The sequence below is a fragment of the Schistocerca cancellata genome, chromosome 3, assembly GCF_023864275.1.
Source record: "Schistocerca cancellata isolate TAMUIC-IGC-003103 chromosome 3, iqSchCanc2.1, whole genome shotgun sequence".
Classification (NCBI taxonomy): domain Eukaryota; kingdom Metazoa; phylum Arthropoda; class Insecta; order Orthoptera; family Acrididae; genus Schistocerca; species Schistocerca cancellata.
In genome coordinates, this window is record NC_064628.1 from 598,302,693 (window position 1) to 598,317,979 (window position 15,287).

The 15,287-nt window shown below is 41.5% G+C and overlaps 1 protein-coding gene across 1 annotated transcript in view; it reads left to right on the forward strand.

Moving 5' to 3' along the window:
- The window catches only part of LOC126175490 (cyclic GMP-AMP synthase-like receptor), a 243,609-nt gene that overhangs the window by 157,275 nt on the left and 71,047 nt on the right, over window positions 1-15,287 (forward strand). Inside the window, exon 7 of the mRNA XM_049922310.1 lies at window positions 10,743-10,865. Coding sequence (XP_049778267.1) covers window positions 10,743-10,865 — 123 coding nt within the window. The remainder of the gene's footprint in view (window positions 1-10,742; window positions 10,866-15,287) is intronic.

Below are 15,287 nucleotides of genomic sequence, written 5' to 3' on the forward strand. Positions count from 1 at the left end.
CCGCAGAATGTTCCACACCTCTCACCTCTCCTCATTGCGATGTGTCCCCTTCCCCTGGTGGATAGAGGCATGCTGCGATGCAATCCACAACGGAGATGACCTTTTGTGTTTTTAAACGCCATCCCACAATGGCAATATATATCCATTATAAACAGCTAGGTATGCAATGTTGCCACAGTTTCAGCAAGAGTGAACAAGCTATTTGGGTTTCTTTTCAAAGTTTTTTTTAACAGTTTTACTCCCTCTTCTACTGCTTGGGGTAATCTCCATTGGCTTTCAGGAACTGCAGTTTAGACACTCTTGATATCTCCAACAGCTTGTGTCAATATCCTGAAGACATTTCAAGTTCCACCCACTACTGTCCTGCCTTCTTCCCTCTGAAAAGGGTGGGGGAGGCAAGGATGACATCTTTCTCCTCCCAGAATCATGAATATTACAATACTGCTTTTACTATGAGAGGGCTTAAACATGCATTGTCTCGGTCATCCGATCCAGGACCAGATGGCATTCACATTCTGATGTTACAACACCTATCACCTGATGGCCTACACTTTCTCCTCCATACATTTAACTGCATTTGGACATATGGCACATTTCCCAGTTGCTGGTATGAGGCCACTGTCATTTCCATATCTAAGCCTGGTAGGGACAAACACCTTCCTTCCGGCTACCATCCAATTTGTCTCACCAGTAGTGTCTGCAAGGTGATGGAACATACGATTACTAGTTGGCTAGTATGGTGATTCAAGTCTCAGAATCTCCTCACTAATGCAAAATGTGCATTCCATAGGCACTGCTCTGCAGTTGATCATCTCGTCACCTTGTCAGCTCATATTACGAAAAACTTTTTATGGAAGTGCTAAACTGTGGCCGTGTTTTTAATTTGGAGTGGGTGTATGACACCTTCTGGAGGGTGAGTGTCATGTATCATGGATGAGTGGAGCCCCTTTTTATCCAGGTACATGTGGGCTCGGCTCTGTTGGTGACTTTTATTCAAGAGAACAGAGTGCCTCAGGGTTCTGTGCTCAGCATCATCTTACTTGCAATAGCCATTAACCCTAGTATGGATTATTTCCTGCCAGCTATCTCAGGCTCTCTTTTTGTTGATAATTTTGCAATCTATTGCAGCTCTCAACAAATCTGTCTACTTGATTGTCATACTCAGTGGTATGGTTTAGTTGTGGAGCATCAACAATGACTTCCAATTTTCCATTGGCAAGACAGTTTGTAAGAACTTTTGGCAGTGCCAGGAGTTTCTTCCCCCATCTCTATACCTTGGCTCATTTTTTCTTCTGTTTGTTGACACAATGAAATTCCTGGGACTCGTGTTTGATAGGAAACACTGTTGGTCTTCACACATCTCTTTCCTGGCAGCTCATTGTACTTGCTCCCTCAGTGTTCTAGGTGTTTTATGTAGATGTAGTACCGTGTGGGGAGTGGATTGGACCACTCTCCTCCCTTTATACTGGTCCCTTGTCCACTCGAAACCGGATTATGGATGTATCATATATTCATCTGCATGTCCATCTATCTCATGTTGTCTTAACACCATCTGCTACTGTGGGATATGTTTAGCCACTGGTGCCTTCTATACTAGTCCCATTGAGTGTCTTTATGCTGAGGATGCTGACTTACCATTGTCCTACTGGTGAGATGTTCTCGTCATTCATTATGTGAGCCATCTGTCTTCTGTGGCTGATCACCCAGCCTGCACTCACTTTTATTGATGATTCCCTTGACTGTGCTCATCTTTTCTGTTGCTTCCCAGGATCCACTTTTCTTTCTTTCTTGCTGCTTTGATAGCTTTGCTTTACACTCTCTGACATGTTTCCCTTGAGTGTGAGCTCTTCACTGCCCTGGCTTTGTGCCAAGGTACATTTCCATTTTGGACTCCATCGCTTCCTAAAGGATACTACTCTTGGCCTGGTATATCACAGTGACTTTCTCGCCCTTTGCACACACCTTGGGGACAGTGTCTTCATGTAGAGCGATGGTTCAAAGACTGACCATGGTGTTGGGTGTGCCTTGTTACCTGGCGATGACCATTTTCAATATCTGCTTCTTCACCAGTGCTTGAGTTTTTACTGAGGATTTCTACACCCTGTATCAGGCCACCCAGTACATCCAGCAACATGGCCTTCCAAATTGTGCCATCTGCCCAGATTCTCTCAGTGCTCTTTGGAGCCTTCGCATGCTGTACTCGGTCCATCCTTTAGTACCACGGATCCAAGAACGCTTCCACTGGCATATTGTAGGGGGAGCCAGCGTGGTGTTCCTGTGGGTTCCTGATCACATTGACTTGCTGGGGAGTGAGGCTGCTGATGCTGCTGCAAAGGCTGCAACTGTCCTCCGTCAGCCTGCTGGTCATTATGTTCTCTCATGATTTTTGTGTCACTGTCTGTTGGCATGTAGTATCTGTTTGGAATGCACAATGGTCTCCTCCCCAGGGGAACAAACTCCGGGTTATTAAATCTCTCCCAATAGTGTGGTCGACTTCCTCTCAGCCCTCATGTTATGAGGAGGTCATTTTAGCCTGGCTAGGTATAAGACACTGTCATTTTAGTTACTGCCATGTATTAAGTGGTGACCTTGCCCCACTCTGTGCTTACTGCTGTTGACCGTTGACAGTGTGACACTTTCTGATCTGGTGCCCATTTTTTAACTGTTTACATTTACATCTATATTTGCCGTCTCCTTTGTTAGATGTTTTAGCAGATTAGCAGATGACATGTGATCTGTTGATCTTGTTTTACTTTTTATTTGTTGCAGTGGCATAGCGAAGCAAATTTCATCCCCACCCCCCTCCCCCTACCCCCCATGGGGACCTCTGCCATCTCATGGATTTTTTGAGAAATTTTCCCCAGGGAAGTCCTTGTCCTTAGCTGCTCCTCTTTTAAAGTTGCTTGATTGTGTTTTTGCCTTTTTTGCTAAAGGTTTTTATTTAGTACTTGTTTAATCTTTGGTTATGATAGCAGCCCTTATGACCTTATCAGTTTTGTGCCCTAAAGCACCAACCAACCATTCCATTGGGCGCTGGTCTTTAGTTGTTTTTTTACTAAGCAGACTAGCTGCTAATTTTTGACAAATATTTTCTTTGGTTCAGCCTAGAATTTATCCCAACTATTGAGCTTCTCTTCATTGTTGTCAAACCTCTGCTGGACTGTGCCATCCAAGTAATCATACACATTTGCTGAACACATTGTGTCAGCTCATTTTTGTATTTGGCAGCTTTGTCAAATCCTTTCAGTCACTTAATTGGTCTTGACAAGCATCTACAGAAAACACTGATGGATGCCTGGTTTGCATTTGACTTACTGCTATTTTGAAATTGTTCTGTCTCCTGAATATACAGATCTTAGGAATGATGTACTGCTTGTATTCTTGTTCCTGTCCGTGTAGACGATGGCTTTTTAATTGCCTAATTGGAGGCACGGCAATGAAGATATTTTGAAGTACCTGATGTCTCCACCAAACAATGCCATGCCAAAACCACAATAAAGCCCATATCTGAACACAGTGTCATCAGTGAAGTATAACACTGAACATACATTTGTTTCTAACATCAGCACACAGCCAGAACACAACTAATCCCTCATATGGAGAGGGCAGCTATTTATACAAACATCAGATATTCCAGATTATGCAAACATTACACACATAAGATATTTCATGAATCTTCCAGAAATGTAAATACTAAGTAACAAAATAACTGCTGCTGGTCGAGTTTGAACTGGCAACCCACAGCAAAGCAGCCAGTGACACTGACTGTTACGTCGTACTGCATGCACCACAGCTCAAGACATTATTAGCTTGCATGCATCAAGATCAGTCTGTTTGACATGCGCAGTTTCCTGTGATGCTGCCACAGTCCATCTACCCTTCAGTTAATCTGTGTGGATATGGGAAGTCTATCCTTCTTATTAATAAGGCTTCTGACATTATGATAGGAGAAACTAAATGCATTTTCTTTTGCATCCTTGGTTTTGTTTGAGGTGTAGCATTTTGTTTTGTTAGTAGCTGGTTCAACTGTAACTGTATTCATTTTGCAGCTCTGCTGTTTGGATGAATTTACTCCAAAAAAGGCGTAGAGAAATCTTAAAAAATGAGTGGGTTAAGATGGATATTGCTTTGGCCAGACTGGATGCTTTTGGCAATTAGAAAAGCATGTAGCCTCTCACCAGGAGTATTCACATATATAAAATGCTATGTGTAATGTGACTAATAGTGGAACTGCATCAGTGCGTTTATTGGAGGGAGAAATGAGGTGAATTAGCTGTGCTGTTGGCTGCCAAAGCTAACGTTAAAGAAATGAGAAATACAGATAGAATTATTGGCAGTGATGCAACTTAATAAATAAATATGAAAAATTGACAAACAAAAGGCAGCTTAAATGTCTCAGGTGAGGTGGATTTGGTCATATTAAAGAAATGTGTCCAGATGTTTATCAAAAACAAAAAAGTGCCCTAAACAAAATAAACCTAAACTTCCTGATCAGGCTTTCATTGGTGAAGTAATGAATGCAGAATTGTGTTAAGATTCAAGATTGCTGATTGTGGAGTGATGAATCACATGGCTAAGGAAGCTGAGTGGTACCCATCATATAAAAAGTTTTCAAAAATGCAGATATGAATGAGCAACTTGTAATTCAGAGCAAATGTTATGGAACAAACTCAAACCATGTTGCTAGCACAGGGTTTTCCTAAGCTTTTGTATGCAGTGGTAAACACGGTATTTGTGTTAAATGGAACTGGTACTAGTCATGTGAATGGCAGAATACCCTAACAGGTGTGGATTGGAAAGGCAGTATGGCTGTAGCGATCTCAGTGATCGATGTATTAGTCATGGACAATGAAACATAATTAACATCTAATATCATTAAGGTCACTTTGTCCTACCTGTTTGGTACATGCTTTTCTATTATGACATGCTTTTGTAGATGTTAAATTATTGTGAAATTAATGTGAGTTATTCAAGACTGTTTCATTTGGTAAGAGTAAGTGTGCACTTACCTTACAAGCTAAAAATTCTGCAGTGGTAAACCTGTAAAGTGAATGCAAGAATGTTCAGAAGTGCTACTTCAATGGCTAATCTCAGTGCTCGCTCTGACTTCAAACAATAGCAAACACAGTAGAGCATGCCAATCGTACAGCACTCTAAGGCAGGTTCATCAACCATCAGTACTTTGGGCTCCTTCCAACATCAACACAAAGTAGGACTCTCAGTCCTACTGAACAGGTGGCAGCTGTCAAAGTGGAGGCTGCATGTGGTGGAGGAAAGTGGATAGGGTGTCCTCACCCTCGATCCAGGTCACAAAGATGTCATCGATGAATCTGAACCAGGTGAAGGGTTTAGGATTGTGGGCGTTTAGTAAGGATCCCTCTACATGGTCCATGAATGGGTTGGCATAGGATGGTGCCACGCGGGTGCCCATAGCCGTATCCTGGACTAGTTTACAGGTAATTCCTTCAAAAGAGAAGTAATTGTGGGTGAGGATATAGTTGGTCATGGTGACTAGAAAGGAGGTTGTTGGTTTGGAATCCATTGGGCATAGGGATAGGTAGTGTTCAACAGTGGTGAGGCCATGGGTATTAAGGACATTAGTGTAAAGGGAGGTGGCATCAATAGTGATGAACAGCGCACCATGTAGTAGAGGGACAGGAACCATGGAGAGTTGGTGGAGGATGTGGTTGGTATTTTATATAGGAGGGTGCGTTCTGGATAATAGGCTGAAAGTGTTGGTCTAAGAGCGCAGAGATTCTCAGTGGGGGCACAGTAACTGGCCACAATGGGGCATCCTGGGTGGTTGGCTTTATGGACATTAGGAAGCATGTAGAAGGTAAGAGTGCGTGGAGTGGTAGGGATGAGCAGAGAGATGGACTCCCAGCAGAGGTTCTGGGATGGGCCTAAGGATTTGAGGAGAGACTGGAGATTTTGCTGTATTTCTGGAATATGGTCACTATGGCAAGGTTTGTACATGGATGTATCTGACAGCTGATGGAATCCTACTGTCAGATAATCCATGCTGTTCAGAACAACAACAGTGGAGCGTTTGTCTGCAGGTAGGACCATCACGTCAGGTTCAGTTTTAAGATAGTGGTCTGCAGTTCTTTCCACAGGTGTAAGGTTAGTTTGCATGTTGAGAGATGTGCAGAATGATGGTGAAGCAAGGTTCGAGGATATGAAATTCTGGAAAATTAACAATGGATGATTTTGGGGCAGTGGGGGTGGATCACAGTGATCACATGTCAAACCTTCCCAATGGCAGACAGATTCCAAACCAACAACCTCCCTCCTAGTCGCCATGACCAACTATATCCTCACCCACAATTACTTCTCCTTTGAAGGCATTACCTGTAAACAAATCCAGGGTACAGCTATGGGCACCTGCATGGCACCATCCTTTGCCAACCCATTTGAAATGTGTATTCTTATAGGATAACCATCAAGGGAGTTCCACCCAATAATATCCAAACAGCAGACTCTGTACACAATTTATTAAATTGCCAATACTAAACTCTTTTAAATAATAACAAATTCATATAACTTACAAAACTTAACAAATGGTTAAAGAGTGAGCTTTAAAAACAATAACACTGGCTTGCCACCATAAAATCAAGAACCTTTTGTAATAGTGCTTTTAGAGTTTACCCAAAAGACAAAATCCAATAATAAGTCAACTTGGAATTACAATTTAAAATGATTTATATAAAAAAACTTTGAGAAAGATAATGGCACCATAAAATGAAAGAAATGCAACACACAACCATGAAATATAATAACAAAATAATAATTTGATACAACCAAAAGGCGAGGGCAACTCTGAACGCAATCACAGATGAGCCAGCTCTCAACACCTTGGAGCCTTCCCACTAGAAATGGTCCCCAAAATAAACTGCTGAGAGCTCCCCGACATGCCTCCCACAACTGCCCATCACTTACACACCTTGGTTATGTTCTGTAAAACACGACAGATAATATCAACACAACATAAAATTCAAAAATACAGTATAACATCCCGACAGCACATGATAACCACGGCACCATTAATTCGGACGCTCTTAATAAGTGCCGGAAGCCAACACACACAAATCTCAAACAATTCTTGCTTCTTAAAACGAAACAATAAAAGCCAAGCACACATGAATAGTCAAACCACAGTCTTAGAAGTGCCTTAACGACACCAAATGTGACTATTCCACCAAGTTAATAATAACACTGTAAAAAAAAAAAAAAAAAAAAAAAAAAAAAAAAAAAAAAAAAAAAAAACACCCAGAACATACCACTAAATGCTGTTACACAACCAAATTGACAAGATTGTGTTGTTCAGGTCCCAGAAGACCACATATACCAAGCAGCAGTAATTCACTATGTATATACGGTACAAAACTGCCCTTCTTAGGCAGACTTTACCTAACACATCGACTGCCAAATGTACCATACATGAACACAACTCCGGGCAGGACTCCAGTTGAGCAAATAAATCAGTACCAACAAAAATCGTAACGAGCCATACACACAGCAAAAAGTTCCAACAACACCATCCCACATCAGAAAAGTTCAGAAATCGCTGCTGGAGCTTCCAGGGGAAAACCTGAAGAGCCAACCGAGCCCACATCCTAACCTGGCAGACGACTCCAAAATTCAGCAACTAGTTGTCTCTGGGCCAGAGTATCACAGGACCCCACCGGACCTCCACATCAGACAGGCAGGAAGAACAAGTATGCCGACTCCAATTAATCACCACCGCATGGCCAGCACTGTGGCGAATCACCTCCACCCCAGACCACTCTGCTCATATTGCGAGGCACAACAACCTTAGCGCTAGTCACTAGCAAGTCAGGCAGAGCGAACTTCACATTCCGTCCAATACCCAGAAAACCCACTACCCTCTCGCTTTCCGCTGGCCCTGCAAACACATGCCAGCGACGTCATAGCAAATCGCCACCGGAGTGCCACCCGCACCAGGACAGCGAACTATAATCGATTACAGTGCGCGCTCTGAACAAGATCACAGGATAGCGGCACGCGCCATATCATCATTTATGGACTATGTAGAGGGATCCCTCCTAAACACCCACAGTCTTAAAACCCCCTCATCTGGTTCAGATTCATTGATAACCTCTTTGTGACTTGAATCGAGGATAAGGACACCCTATCCACTTTCCTCCAGAACCTCAACAGATTCTCCGCCATTTGCTTCACCTGGTTGTACTCAACCCAACAAACCGCATTCCTAGATGTTGAGCTACATCAGTACCTCTGTCCATATCAAACCTACTAACCACATGCAATACCTCCACTTTGACAGCTGCCACCTATTTGGTACCAATAAGTTTGTTCCATACAACCTAGCCACTCATGATCATTGCATCTGCAGTGATGAACAGTCCCTCTCAAAAAAATACTGAGGACCTCACTGAGGCCTTCACAGACCATAATTATCTTCTCAACCTTGTATAAAACAGAACACACATTTCACGTGCGTTATCTTTCCAGTCTCCCACAACCTCCCAAAGTCTCACTGTCTGGCCATGGAGGACCATTTCCCTCATAACTCAGTAGCACCCAGGATTGGAGCAACTGAATTACATTCTCTGCCAGGGCTTTGACTATCTCTCATCGTGCCCTGAAATGAGAAATGTCTTGCCCACTATCCTTTCCACCCCTCCCACAATGGTATTTTGCCATCCACCAAACCTACACAATATACCCAGCCATCCCTATACAACCCCTGCTCCCAATCCCTTACCTCATGGCTCACATCTATTACAGAATAGACCTAGATGCAAGACCTGTCCCATACATCCTCCCACCACCACCTACTCCAGTCCGGTCACAAACATCACCTACCCTATCAAAGGCAGGGCTACCTGTGACACCAGTCATGTAATCTACAAGCCAAGCTGCATCTACTGTGCAGCATTCTCTGTGGACATGACAACCAACAAGCTGTCTGTCTGCATGAATGTCCACTGACAAACTGTGGCCAAGAAACAATTGGACCACCCTATAGCTCAGTACGCTGCCCAACATGACATCCTTCATTTCAGTGACTGCTTCACAGCCTGTGCCATATGGATCCTTCCCACCAACACCAGCTTTTCTGATTAGTGCAGCTGGGAACTCTCCCTGCAGTATATTGTATGTTCCAATAACCCTCCTGTCCTCACCCTTCGTTAGTTATTTTTCTCACCCATCCAGCTCCGTCATTATTTCCATTACAGCACTACACAGCTCTTGTTCCACCAATGCACACAGTCTTTTTACTTATCTCCTTTTCCGCAACCCCCCCCCCCCCCCCCCAAAGTCCCCTGCCCAGTGCCTAACCTCCCGACTGCACCTAGTTGCCCTACCCTCTCTCCACTTCATCCTTTCATGCTCCCCAGTGGCACCTGAGTGTCTCCATCCCTACCCTGCTATCCTTCCCCCTCCTCGTCCCAGCCTCCTACTTACCCCCACGCAGTTGCTACTGCCATCATGCATTGCTGCTGTTGCTCACAGTTTGGCCTTAGCAGCCAGAGGCTGCAGTCCTTTGTGTGTGTGTGTGTGTGTGTGTGTGTGTGTGTGTGTGTGTGTGTGTGTGTGTGTGTGTGTGTGTGTGTGTGTGATCTATTTTAGGCAAAGGCCATGATGGCAGAAAGCTTATATTGTGAGAATCTTTTTGCTGGGACTATCTGCGAATCAGCATCTCCGCTATATGGCAACTTTCCCTTTCATAATATTGTTTTATTCCATCATGGATTCTTCATTGTTTGATTTTCAAATTTTGTAAGTGTCTATAGCACAGGTTACAGTAGGTTACTGACTGATAATAATTAGCACACTATACAGAATTAGTTGCTGACCTCTGATTATTATTATTATTATGTACCTTGACATAAAGGTTCACATTCATGACATAATCTGTGGAACATGATGGACATAATCTGTGGAACATGATGATTAAATGAGTAAGTGTTGGTTGTCCCTTGAATAATGATCTGCATATCCTTGTTAGTTGCTGGATTGCTTATTTTCACACAGCCTATCCCTCACCCCCTCAGTACAGAGCACCTGGAATGTAAATGTAAGGAACTTTAAACTTGATTGGCTGATCGACTCTTGTATGGACTGCTGGCCATGGTGTCAGTGCAACTGCTGGACACGATGATTGTGAGTCTGCTGGCTGAAGGAGGGTGTTTGTAACTTCAGGTAATGTTGGCACAGGTACCTTCGTGCATGGTGAAGCTTGTGGTGGCAGCAGCCTGGTATCTTTTAGGGGTGATGTTAGGACCAACAGTGGCTTCACCTGCTTGACAGAGACCTTTGTGGTTTTGATGTGTTTAAAAATAACAGCAGGAAGGGACCAGTGTACAGTAGTTGGAGCAGCAACTCAATGAGACCTGTGCAGAGCATGACGTGTGTACAGTCATGCAAGAGTGCCCTGGGGCACGGGAGGTTGTGACCCCACCAGTCTCAGGGAAAGGAAAAAATGTAGTGTAGCCAGGTGTTTTTCTTTCAAGAAAATGATTTGAAAGTCAGTATTATACAGGTTTTTAACAGGGTCAGAACTGAAACTTTTTTATGGCTACTTACAAGTCACCATTCATCTTCGAAAATATTAAAAATATCCCATAACCCCCAGGTCTAGCTCCCCCTACAAACTTTGAGACTCACAAAATCACTTTTTATTTACATCAGTTACTCCCACATGCTTGACAACTCCTGTTATTAAATTGTACTCTGTCTAATACCTGTTACAGAGATGGTACGCAGTGCCAAAATCAAAAGAATCTGAAAGGGATTTTCGATTGTCATTTTGGCATCAAGAGAAACACTTGCTTTCTGGAAAAAACCAGTTGAAACCTGTATTAAAATTAATGAAGGTATGTAATTTAGTGTAATTATGTTTTCATTACTTTAGACTGCAGTGCAACAGCAATGCTTCTGACAAAACCCAGATGCCAATGCACCAAAAAAAAAAAAAATAAAGCAACAATGTTTTCCAGTATAGTAGATGTGGTGTTTCAAATCATTGATAAAACAATAGTGTGTACTTGACTAGAAAATGATGATACGAAGTGTTCCAATAGCAATTTGTCAGAAGGTGGACATAGTTTACAGCTATGAAATTACTCAAAATCTTTTCATACATGAAATTAGTGACTGTAGTGGAAAACAAGTTTACTGTGGTAATTTTTTTCTTGGACACAAGCATCAGAATATAGTCATTTCAAAATTATGTTTTTTAAAAAATTCCTAAAATTGTATAGGCACCACCACCATTAAGGCTGCTAATTGTATATTGCAGTTAAGTTGTGTATTGGTAGCAATAAGTTTTGCAGATACTGAAATCATCCATTAGATCTGACATATTTCAACCCTCAAGCATTCCTACTCTTGCACTTAGTGCAACACTTCCCAAAAAATGTCAGTACATTATTCCATTAACAATGTGCAGAACTGTTCTGCGGCCTTTTCCTTTAGCACAGCTTTGTGAGTCTGTGTGAGAAGATGTACCACTATTTCTCTAACAGAAGCAAAATAAGTTCTTCTGAGGAAAGTAAAAGAAAGAGAGTGTAGTTCTTGACTCGTATTTTTATGAGGAAATGCGTCGCTATAACGTATTCCAACAAAACTAAGTTTTAGTATTTACATTGTCCAAAATATAAATATATCAGTGCAATTACTTGTTTTGTGTAACTTAAATGTTCACAAAACTGTTAACTGAATGCAATGCAACTGACAAGTTATCACTATTTATCTCGATTATGTAATAGTTGTAAATTAACGTAACCTGCATTGCTGTAGCAGTACATGTTTGCAATTACATGTTTGCAATTATCGTATAACCATCATTAATGTGCACTTAAGATTAAGTAAATTATAGTTATAAATCTGGAGGCAAAGGAAGGTTTCAGATCAAATATATAATGATAATGATAAAACAGACATTTCAAAACTACGTTTTAAACTGCAGAAATTTTCCTGGGGCAGATGTGGACTCTGACCACAATTTATAGGTTATGAACTGCCAATTAAAATGGAAGAAATTGTGGAGAGGTAGGATGTTAAGGAGATGGGATCTAGATAAATTGTAAGAATCAAAAGTAGTTGAGAATTTCAAAAATAGTGTTAGGAAATGGTTAGCTGATTCACAGGAAAGGAATATTATGAAGACAAAAGTATAGCTTTGAGATATGAAATGGTGAAGCCAACAGAAGATTAAATCACCAAAATGACAAGGCCAAGTACAAATTTTTAGGGAACACAGTAGATATTGATTTTAATTGATGAAAGGAGAAACAAAAATGAAGCAGTAAAAAGGGATGACGGATGTCTAAAAAAAAAACGAGATGGATAAAAAGTGTAAAATAGCTAAGCAGATGTTGCTGGAAGACAAATGCAAGTCTGTAGAGGCATGCTTTACTAGGAAAAAGATGGATGACTCCTATAAGAAAATTAAATGGACATTTGGAGAAAAGATCAGTATCTCAGGTGCAAGCCAGTATTAAGAAAAGAAAGTAATGTTGAAAAAAATAATCAGTACATGTAGAAGGTCCATACAAGGAAACAGAATTTTAAGGTAACATTATATAAAAAGAAGAGTAAATAGATGAAAACAAGATGAGCGATAATATACTGTGAGAAGAATTTGACAGGGCATTGAAAGACCTAAGTTGAAATGAGGCAGTGGAAATAGGTGATGTTCCCTCAAAATTATTGAGAAGCTTGAGAGAGCCAGTCATAACAGAACTATTCCACCTGGTTTGCAAGATACGAGGTCGGTGAAAAACCCTCAGACTTCAAGAATGTAAAAATTCAAATTCCATAAAGGGTAGGTGCTGACTCTTGTGAATATCATCCAACTGTCAGTGTAATGAGTCATAGTTTCTAGATACTGACATAAATTGTTTACAGAAGAAGGGAAAAACTGGTAGAAGCCAACCTTGGGAAAGACCATTTTGGCTTCTGGAGAAATAGGAATGCGTGAGATAACACTAAGGATATGACTCATCCTAGAAGATAGGTAAAATAAAAGCTACATTTACAGTATTTGTAGCTTTAGAGAAAGCTTTTGATAATGTTGACTGGAATTATCTCTTTGAAATTCTGAATGTGGGAGGAGTAAAATACAAGCAGCAAAGGTTTATTCACAGCCTGGGCAGGAAATCAGTTATAAGAACTGAAGGACATAAAATGGATGAAATGGAAACAGTAGTTCAGAAGATAGTGTGACAAGGTTGAATATTGTCCCTGAATTTATACAATCTGTACACTGAGCAAGTTGTGAAGGAAACATAGGAGGAAATTGGAGAGGGAATTATAGTTCAGAGAAGAAATAAAGAAATAAAAACCTTTGAAGTTTGTTGATGATATTGCAATTCTTTCAAAAACAACACAAGACTTGGAAGAGCAGTTGAAAAAAATGGATAGTCTCTTGAAAAAAGGTTGCAAGTTGATCATCAATTGAAGCGAAGTAAGGTTAATGAATGAAGTTGAATTAAACCAGATGATACTGAGGTAATTACATGAGGAAGTGAGACACTAACAATAATTTAGGAATTTCACTATTTGAGCAGCAAAATAACTGGTGATAGTTGAAGTATGGAGGATACAAAATGCAGACTGGCAGTAACAAGTCAAGCATATCTCTAAAAGCGAAAATTGTCAACATTGAATATAGATCTAAATGTTAGGAAGTTGTTCTGAAAGTATGTGTGTGGAGTGTAGCGTTGTATGGAAGCAGAATGTGGATGATTAGCTTAAAATGTTTGGACAGGAAGAGAACAGAATCATTTGAAATGTGCTGCTACACAAACATGGTGAAGATTACATGGTTACATCAACTAATTTATGAACAGAAGCGTATTGGGAGAAAAGAAATATGTGGCACAATTTGACTAAAAGAAGGAATTGACTGTAGGACACATCCTGAGGCATTGAGGAATCATCACTTTCATAATAGAAGTTGAGGGGGGCGGGGGGGTTAAAGTTGTTTATGGTGACCCAAGCTCAGATACCGCAGGCAGGTTCAAATGGATGTAGGTTGCCATGGTTAAGCAGAGATGAAGATGTTTGCACAGAATAGACTAGCATAGTGGAGATTCATCAGAACAGTCTTTGAATCAACACCACCACAGTTACATATGAGAGTTGTTTAGAAAGCCTGTGAATTTTAAAAAATCAAATGGCTTTGAGCACTATGGGACTTAACTTCTGAGGTCATCAGTCCCCTAGAACTTAGAACTACTTAAACCTAACTAACCTAATGGCGTCACACACATCCATATCCATGCACGAGGCAGGATTCAAACCTGCAGCTGTAGCAGTCACACGGTTCCAGACTGTAGTGCCTAGAACCACTCAGCCAATCTGGCCTTTTTTTTTTTAATGACAATATTGTGAAAAAGATAAGTTACTTCTCACCGTAGGGTTGAGGTGTCGAGTCGCAGACAAGCACAACAAAAATATGTTTAAAACAAGTAAGTTTTTGGCTCAAAGGCCTTCTTCTGAAATAAGCAAAACACACACACACACACACACACACATTCATGCAAACACAACTCACACGCGCATGACCACTGTCTGGCCACCAAGGCCAGACTGCGAGCAACTGCGCATGATGGGAAGAATCAGTCTGAGTGGTGGGAATAAGGAAGAGGTGGATGGTTTTGGGAGGGATAGCAGGATACTGGTGGGGGATAGTAAAGTGCTGCGTGTGGGAGCATACAGAGAGAGGGTAGGGCAGCTAAGTTCAGGCAGGACTTAAGTCATGGGGGAGGGAACAGAAAAGAAGAGAAGTAAAGAGACTGTGGGTGCATTGATGGACAAGAAGGGTGTGCAGTGCTGGTGTGGGACCAGGGAGGGGATGGGCGGTGAAGGAGAGTGACTAACGAAGGTTTGAAATGAAGAACATTGTCTTGGGCAGCATGCTCAGCAACTGTGTGTTTCAGCTGTTTCTTGGCCACAGTTAGTCAGTGGCCATTTATGTGAACATATAGCTTGATGGTTGTGTTTCTGTTGTAGAATGCAGCGCAGTATTTGCAGCTTAGCTTGTACATTACATGACTACTTTCATAGGTAGCCTTGTCTTTGGTGGGATAGGTGATGCTTGTGACCAGACTGGAATAGTTGGTGTTGGGGTGATGTCTGGGACAGGTCTCACATCTAGGTCTATTACAGGGATGTGAGCTGTGAGATAAGTGGCTGGGAGCAGAGGTGGATTAGGGATGGATGTAGATATTGTGTATGTTTGGTGGGTGGTGGAATAGTACTGTCAGAGGAGTGGGAAGGATATTGGGTAG